Here is a 9,805-nt window from a genome sequence, read left to right on the forward strand (position 1 = left end):
AATTTTATTTTATAATAAATATTAATAAAATTATTAAAAATAAAATTATATTATATTACATATATCAATATTTTCAATTTCATCATTATTTGTGCGGTTTGATGGTTAACGAATTTTTTATGTGATTTTTGGAAATTATAATAATTATAGCTTCCATTAATAAAACCGTGGATAAATTGCAGCTAAATCGCTGCCTATCGTATTACAATAAAATAAATATGGCAGAACTGCTGTGACGTTGACACCTATTGGCCACTAATAAGTGATAATTATGTAGCTGCTCCGCTCCAGATATACGAGTTTCAGTAAAGTTTAAAGCTACATTGGCCAATCTTGATGAGAATGGTGCATTATTTATTGCTGATTACAAGATGAGAATTTTGCCAAGATCTGCTAGGGAAACTAAAGCAGAATTTTTTGGCAAACGTGGCTGGACTCTTCACACAATCCTAGTTTTTACAAAAAAAAATAATTGTGCAGAGTTAGATATACGAGCTTATGATCACTGGTCAACTGACACCAAGCAGGATGCTTGGTTTACTGCCTCCTCATTTGAAGCTGTTTTTGAAACAATAAAAAATAAACCAAAATGGATTAGAATAATTTCAGATAATGGGGCACATTACCATTCATCAGAACTTATGGCTATAGTTTCACATTGGAATGAATGGTATCAAATTGAGGTTCGTGATTGGCAATTTCTTGAACCGGGTGAAGCTAAAACAACCATTGATTCCCATCACGCTGCAGTAAGTACTATTGTTATAAAGCTATTGCAATAAATTTCACATTAAAATTACCTTTTTTTTAGATTTCTCATTCAATCAAATGATATATTTGGATTGGATATGATATTCGTGATGGAGAGGATATAGTGGAAGCAGTTAAACATTTATCTGGTACATCACTGGCAAATTTAGAACCAAATCGAAGTCAATTTGGACCTGAAGATGAAAATTCAAATAATGTTAGCAAAAAAGAACTAAATACAAAACCAAACGTCAAAACAATAAAAGGTATTTCAAATTTGTTTTACTGGAAATGGCCAATTTCTGGTGAAATGATAGGTTATATATGTGCACGATCACTCCCACATTTTGGTCCATGGAATAATTTTTCTCCTTCTGCAATTACCAATCTTTGCACCAAACCAATTGTTCGTCCCCATCCAAAGATTTCTGAACAAACTGAACCTGAATCATCTTGGAAAATTCCTCTGCTAGGTAATCAATTGAAATAAATGTCTTTTTTCATAAACATATTTGACTAATAATGTATTTTATAGATATAAATTCAACCAGTATATCAGAATTTATGGATAATAATAATAGTAGTGATGAATTAGAAGATGTAAGGTAAATAAACGTGTAGCTTAAACAAACATAACAAACATAATTGAAAATTATAATCTTACATTTTTTTGCGTTGAATTAGTTCTGTTGATGCGAATTTTCAATTTTCCATGGGATGGGCATTAAAAAGCAATCAAAAACTAGGAGGGAAAGGAAAAGGAAAAAGAATGAAAAAGAAAGTAAAAGAGTTGTTGAAAAGTTTTTTTTTGAATGGAAACCTCAATCAAAAGGATAAAATGTCAGCAAATGAGATGTATAATGAACTACTGATATTTGTTGAATCTGGAGAGTTAGAAGCCGAAGATATTCCTAAGATAGCAACAATACAAAACTGGATTTCAACTTATACACGAACATTCAAAGAACAAGCTACAGAAAATATGGTAAACAACGCACCATAATATAGTATAATAAGCAGAACTTTGTAAATAATATAAAATATTAGTGATTAAGAACAATATTCAGTATATAAAAGATAAAAAAAATAAAAAAATGAAGCTAAATTAAAACTAAATAAAGGGTTAAAAACTAAATAAGAACCAAAATCAGCTCATTTTTGATTGAAATTGTTCAAAAATAAATCATCTAAAATTTGAATCAACCAGAAATTTATAGCCGAAATCTTGCGTTCCTCCATAGTAAAGTCAAAGATGTGGAACTTTAGCGACGTCAAATTTTGCAAGTGGCTTAGCTAGGATTGATACTATTAATTACCATTTTTAAAATTTGTATAACATATCATGTGGTGAGCCGATGACCCGGTAAAAAAGGAGTATTAGCCATTTTTAGCAATGATCTGTGTAAATCAGAATTAGTAAATTTCTCTTATTGAGTGACGATCTGTCCCTTAATACAAAAAATACATTGAAATTTAAAAAAACGAACGTTTATACCAAATCTCTCCATACCAAAATCTTCGTATAATAAATGAAGTAACGGCTAAACTAAACATGCACATTGAACATAAGAATTAACTAAATTACTAATTATTACATTACCCCACGATTTTCTATCTTTATTTCCTAATCTAAATACGCTATCCTTAACATTTTCTTCTAAATTATTTTTTATCATATTTTTTATCTTTTACTTTGTTTTTTTTTTTTGTTTGCTAATTTATTCCTCTTACCCCTTCATTTTATCTTCATCGCTATCATCTACTCTTTTTTTTTCCTTTTCAAACCTTTTAAAATCCTCATATAAACATCAAATATTTCATTTAAAACAGACTTTTGACCTTTCAATTTACAAGCTCGCCACCATTTCTCATTGATCAAACCCTCATGACCTCTCTCAGTAGATTCTCTGGGTCACAATTGTTGACCTAACTTCCGATATACCAAACAAACACTCTTTAAATTGTTTAACCTTATCAGCATCGAACTCTTTTGTATAGTTAGTTAGAACTTCGTCAATACTATCTTTAAATATTACAAATTCTGCATCACTAGCGTCATTTTTATCACAAATCCATATACTGTATGTTCACACGTTTCTTCTTCTATCGCACAACACGGACATTTCTTATTTGGTATTCCCCATACCTTCCGTGCCCACAACACCTCATAAGTTGGCAAAATTAAAAAAGTTTTACCCTAAAACATCTAATCGAGGCATCTTTACTATGTTCACATTCCTAGGTGTTGTAACTTCATTGTTGATTAATTTAAACGACACACTCCAATCGATAAGCACATTACTTCCATTTGCACTTATAGTATTATAAGTAAGCTCTTTAAACCAGAACCTATACGCTTCTTCTATTGGAATATAATTCCACCTCAAACTATATTCATCTAACAGTATGTTGTTGAAGTTAATTTCTATTTCCCTTATCGATTGTTTACAATTAACTAACTCTTTTTTTATCGCTTGAATTTTAACGTCCTGCACTGCCCTTTGCGCTCCCTCTTGCCATCTTTAACCAACATACTAATATTTATTAACTCAAGTATTGTATTTATAAAGTTGAGATAAATATATAATTTGTCATCCAATTCCCTACGCACGCTCCCAATTTTACTATATTCATATAACCATTCAATAACGTCTAGATCTGTCCTTAAATCTATTTTAACATTGTATGGCAAAATCATAATCACTACCATTAATGCCACTGCGTACGCTTTTTTTCTTTTTTCGAGAACTTCAACTTCCTTCGTAATTAAATTTATCTTCATTACTGTTTTTTGGTATAATATCGAACCCAAAAAAACCATCTAAACACAAATCTTCTACTTTTTGCACCACCGCTCCTACATTTACAATAACCTCTTTATCTATAAACCTTGTCATTTTTTGAAAAACAAGATTTTATATGCTTCCTCACTTTCTATAATATAATCCAACCATATCATACAATTTTTAACATTATCGTCGCTATCTCTTTTTCTATGTATACCAAACACTTCCCCGTGTTAAGTTTTCTATTTATATTGAACTTACAACCTTTACAGTCCATTAAAAACAGAGAATCATAAACCCTAAATTCTTCTCCCGTTTCTTCATGCACTACTAAATGTCTACCAATTTCATCATATTTCTTACTTTGCGATTTTTAGTTTTTATACTAAACATATTATCTCACCCTTTTTCCATTCATATTTATTTTTTAATTCTGAGGAAAAAAACAAATTAAAAACTTATATATTTATATAGTTCATATCATTATTGCAGATTTATGAAATATCCGTTACTTCAATTGATTAATTGATTTGAAAAGCTTAATCGCACGTGATACTAATTAAGTACTACAGTAACGTTTTTTATTTTTTAATTTAATTTTAAAAAAACATTCCGCAACGCTTTTTATTAGTTAATTTGATTAAAAAAAAGTTAAAACGTTTTTTATTGAAGTCCTACGGTGTAATTTGAAATTTCTTTACTTATTTCCTTCATTATATAATTTGTCAATAAATAGAAAGAATATTTTATTTATATATAAGTTTAACGAATTAATCATGCAACGTTTTTATTAATTATCAAAAAAAAACGTTGTGGAACTTTTTTTTTAATTAAATTGACTGATAATAAATGTTTCGCCATGAACCGTTTTTTTTAAATTAAATTGACTAATATAAAACGTTGCGAAACATCTTTTTTTTTAATAAAAGAATGGTTTCGCAACTTTTTTTTAACTATTTTAATAAAAAATGTTGCAAAAACATTCTTTATTGAATTTTTTTACCAGGTTCGGTAAACCGTAAACCGATACCGAAACCGAAGTTACCGAAACCAATCGGTAAATTTACCAAAAGGTTCAGTTCGGTATTTACCGATACCAATTGGAGCCCTACCTATTTGACCAATCGGTCATCAATATGCTATCAATCAGTCATCAGTCGGCATGTGACCAATTGATGACAGATTTAGCTCGGATTAAAAAAGCTCGCTTATAAATATAAAAAAATAAAAAATATTAATCCCGATCTGTTACGAATTACGATAAGTAACTACAGTTTTGGTATCGATCATATGACTTAACAATCAGATAATCAATAAAAAAAAAATTTTTTTTTTAATTTTTTCTTCTCTTCCCAGACTTAAATTTCGACCAGGACTCCGGAATTGTAAGTTAGAGATCCTAGGAATTTTTTTTAGTTTGGAAACGTTACTAATGTTCCTTCCTTTAGAAACGTTCTCCTGGACTTGGATTCCGTCGAAATGAAGTAAAAACAGCCTTCTGGACTGGATTTTGGCGAAATGAGATTTTTTTAGAGTTTCTTTCTTTTTTTTTTATCTGACGTTCTTTTTTTTATTTTTTAGGTTTTCGGTCCTTCCTTGGAATGGAATATGTGGTAGGTATATTTTGAGCGGGCATGTAGCGTTATGAAATAATATTAACGTCTATTTCCTTTTTTTTTAGATTTTCGGCTTTCTCTCGAAGTGGAATACGACGATAAGTGTTTTTTGGGTGGGTGTGCGGTTGTGTAATGGCGTTATTAAACAACATTAATGCCTTTTTTTTATTTATTTAGGTTTCCGTACTTCTCTCAAGGTGGAATATGATCCTATAAAAAAATTGGATACATTTTTTATATAGTTTTTATACAATTTTTTTTCCTTAGAAATAACGTATCATAATAGGATACGGAAAAAGGCACAATTCCGTATCACTAAAAATATGGTTTGGATACGGAATTTGCACGGAATTCATATGGAATTTACATGATTTGATCACTGATTTTATCACGAAATTTATACGATTTGGTCACTGAATTTACTATTTGTGTTACAGTTTACTATAATTAAATCTAATTTTACTTTATTAAATTAAATAAAAAATAAAAAATAAACAAAATACAAATACATTATGAAAATTCCCTCCTTATTAAGGCCACCTATTGCAATCAAAAGTTCAGGTTCATTTGGAGTCAAACAACCTAAAAAAAACAAAAAGAACGTCTAACTTAATTGGAAACAAAAACTCCCCTTCATATAGTATCTGCAATCGTCCAAGTCACCAAAGGTCAGCATTCCTACAAAAAAAGAAAGAGAACTCCAAAATGTCTGACCTACATAAATGAAAAGAATTATGAAGTATCTGATGAAAAAGAAACTAAAACAACAAAATAAATCCAAAACTAACCTACAAAAAAAGAAGACTCTGAAGCAACAAAACTGAAACAACCTACAAAAAGAAAAGAATCTGAACCCAACTTACAAAAAAAAAAAAAGAAAATTTGAACTGACCTAAAAAAAAGAAAAAAATCCTGAACAATCCTACAAAAAGGAAGGACTCCCAAACTGATCTACAAAAAAACTGAATCTTCTCACAAAAAAAATCTGCTGGTCTATGAAATAAAAAAAGGGATAAATATAAATAAAAAAGAAAGGGGAATAAAGAATAAATCAAAAAAAAATATTTTTTTAAAAAGAGGGTAACGAAGTTAGGAAAGTTAAAAAAAAATTTTTTTTTAAAGGAGAGTGATAAAAAAAAAATTTTTAAAGTGAGGTACGAAAAAAAAAATTTTTTTTTTAAAAGGGGGGGTGCCGAAAAAAGAAGAAAAATTTAGAAAAAATAACAAAAATAAGACAAGAGAAAAGAGAAGAAAAGGAAAGACAGAAAGGAAGATCGGAAGATCAAACTCATCAAAGTAAGGGTTTATACATATAAAAAACAAAAAACGTATCATAACAAAACAATAAACAATCACGTGATCTCGTGTTATGATACGAGATTTTTGTAAAATTATTTTCTAAAAATATTGTTTAAAAATTCCGTATACGTTCCGTATGATTAATTTTTTCCGTATACATTAGTTTTTTTAAAAAATGTTCAAAAATGAATTGCTTATTAAATATACGGAATTTGTATACGGAATCTATAGAAACGTACATAAAATGTATACAAAACGTATCCTTTCCGTATACATATTTCTTATAGGGTGATAGTAGATATTATTTGGGTGGGTGTGGTTGTGTAATGGCGTTATTAAACAACATTAACCCTTTTTTTTTATTTATTTAGGTTCCAGCCTTCTCTCAAATATGACGGTAGGTGTTATTTGGGTTATATAATAGCGTTATTAACAACATCAACGCCCTTTTTTTTTATTTTTTTTAGGTTTCCGGCCTTCTCTCGAAGTGTAATATGACTAGGTGTTATTTGGGTTGAAATTTTTTTTTCATTTTTATTTAATGAACATTAACCAACGGTCATTTTTACTTTTTATAGGTTCAAGACACCACCAGACACCTAATCAACTCAAACAATTCAACAAACCAGTCAATCCACTTTATGGAATACTAAGGATCTACCTATAAATAATGAAAGGAAATAAAACGAAAACAACAATGTGAACAGGAATATAGCATTTTATCAAAGAGCAGCAGACTTTAGCACGTCACTTAAGAAATTCCCAATAGAAATTATCATGTGAGTCATAGCACTTACACAAATAGTTCCCATTATATACCAACCAGGGAATTTCATACTGAAGACCTTTACACTCTGATTCATAACTTTTGGGTAAAACATTTGATGAATATTGGAACTAGTTCAAAATCTCAAATCATCCCTTTTACTAATATTTACAAATTACAAGGCTTACAATGAGGATTCCAGCACCTCAGCAAACAACATTAAACGGTTAGATGCAAGACCTAAAAACATTTACCTAAGACCTTTTATCAAAATTTTGACAAAAGAACAAAGTTAGATATACGATCCATAAAACACTAACCGAGATCGGCACATTCAAACTTGCATCTCTTTAGGGCCAGAATTACATAATGTCAGCTGGCATTATTAAAAAAACCAGTGATGTAAGGATTAGCGCAGTAGGCGCAGCATACATTACTTTTATTTCCCGTGTATTTCGTTGAAAATATTAGGTGGCGTTTTTCTTAGTAGCGCCTGCTATCATTATTATTTTAATATATAAAGCGATTTTTTTTTTAAAAAAAAAAAATTATCATCAAATTACTTTATCTTAATTAGCAATTCCCGCAAAGTGGTATTCCTTAAACAAGCTCTATTCTACAACATCTTGATCTAGAATATTTTATCACTAATATATTCATAGTATAGTGGCGTATTAAATATGAAAAGGATTAGCCAAAAGATTATTGGTCAAATATTACGTATCAATTAGTAATAATTCTATATATCTTATTATTTTATATTAAAGCAAAACAAAGAAACTATATAAGCCAGATTCTGTCAGAAATTGTTTGCTGGAAATTATAACATTGGTAAGTTATTTATATCCAAAGAACTACTATTATTATAATATTTATTTGTATCTGTAAATCTTTTATTTCAGTCAAATAATATGATAAAATATATTTTTCACATGTAAATGACAATATAAAAAATATCATGCATTTCTCAATAAATTACTATTAGAATACTGTATATTAATAATTTACTATTAAAACAGATTCATCTACGATAAAATCATAAAATCTTAAATTTAAATACGTATAATAATTGCTTTAAAATTTGTACAAAATGGTATATTGGAACTTTATTAATATTTATTATTTTCTACTTATGGGAATATCCGCCACAATTCTTTTTGGGCGAGAATGCGTGATCGATTAATAATATTAGAAACAATTCGTTAAATTGAGTCATCTTTCAGTAGAATAGTTGATGCTTAAGAAGATAAATATAACATCTTATTACAATAGAAGAGAAATAAATATAAATAACGTTTCACTAGCGAAAATATTTGAAGTTTATTGACAATTATATATTTTAAGAAAGTATCATCATAGTGAATTAGTTCCAAACTATCATTAAGTGGAACTTGTTTTTGATGATATCATATATTGGTATATACAGTAAAAAATATATGAGAATACCATAAAATAACACAATTTTTTTTTTAGAAAAAAAAAATTTATTTCACCATTTCTATTAATTCATCTTTAATAATTTCAACTATTAAGTAATGATTGAGTTTCTTAATCTGCACCATTTCTTAACAATATAATTTTAATATCTAATACATTGTAAATAAATAGCCAAAAATATATTACAACATTGTAAGATTATTACCAATTTATATCGTATATTATACTTATTTGATAAAAGGAATGCTAAATTCCATAAGTTATATTCATCATAGAAAGATAGTATATATTCATGTTGATAAACAATTTCGAAAAGAACATGTTTAAAGTACTTGTTATAATTCACTGTAATATGATTGAAGACTGATATAAATCAATTATCATAATAGTATGTTAATTAGATATTTAGTAAAGTAAGAATGATGCAGTTATGTACATATTTATTAAGTTTTATTTTGTTCAACACCTCCATTAATGAACTCTCTGATGAAGTTCTGGATGTAGACGAGTAAGATCTTAATTATAGTACTAGTGTATATTGCTTATTTGTTAAAATTATATTTACATTTTTTGATTTTAGATGCATAACGCCACGCCTATCGACAGCGACAATACTTTGGGACAATAGCTTGCATGATATTTTTAACATGCATCCCAACTCATGATCTTTAACAAATTATTAAAAATTATTCAATTAAAATATGTGATAGATATAGATAAAGTTTTTATTAAATTATAATCAAGAAATGGGTATGGCTTAATTCTTTGAGAAAAATGAAGAAAATGAATATTAGCGGTGTAAATTAAAATTCTAACAACAACACAGTGCTGGTGACTGAAGAAGAGGGCGTTTACACCTAAACTACTGGTTCTAATTTAAAAATTACAATTATTATTAATAGTAAAGTTTCAAATCTTAGTTTTGAATTGACATTAATTATTCGACTTGTTACTTAAGAATTTATTATTGCAAGAACAAATAGTTATAGTCATTTATTACCAATTTGCGCATAGTCATTGGCCGATGTTTGAGACAGTAATGTCAGTGGGAGTAATGAACATAAACTGGACAACAGTGTGAAAAAGTCAATCATATGAGACTTTATCAAAAAACATTAAAAATCTTAGCCAAAGATAGTTGTATTAATAAT

The 9,805-nt window shown here is 28.3% G+C and overlaps 2 protein-coding genes across 2 annotated transcripts; one reads left to right on the plus strand and one right to left on the minus strand.

Moving 5' to 3' along the window:
- Positions 1–371: 371 nt before the first annotated feature.
- Positions 372–1,753, plus strand: OCT59_028003 (uncharacterized protein; the record flags this gene model as incomplete). The annotated part of the gene is made up of 4 exons (XM_066147018.1): positions 372–753; positions 876–1,223; positions 1,286–1,355; positions 1,435–1,753. The coding sequence occupies 4 exons, from the start codon at positions 372–374 to the stop codon at positions 1,751–1,753; spliced, it is 1,119 nt and encodes a 372-aa protein (XP_065993773.1).
- A 1,189-nt stretch (positions 1,754–2,942) lies between these two features.
- Positions 2,943–3,647, minus strand: OCT59_028004 (uncharacterized protein; the record flags this gene model as incomplete). Its single annotated transcript, XM_066147019.1, has 2 exons — positions 2,943–3,148; positions 3,536–3,647. 2 exons carry the CDS (start codon positions 3,645–3,647, stop codon positions 2,943–2,945), a joined length of 318 nt encoding a protein of 105 aa, XP_065993774.1.
- Positions 3,648–9,805: the final 6,158 nt, after the last annotated feature.

This window comes from Rhizophagus irregularis, chromosome 8 (genome assembly GCF_026210795.1).
Source record: "Rhizophagus irregularis chromosome 8, complete sequence".
In the NCBI taxonomy this organism is placed as follows: Eukaryota; Fungi; Glomeromycota; class Glomeromycetes; order Glomerales; family Glomeraceae; genus Rhizophagus; species Rhizophagus irregularis.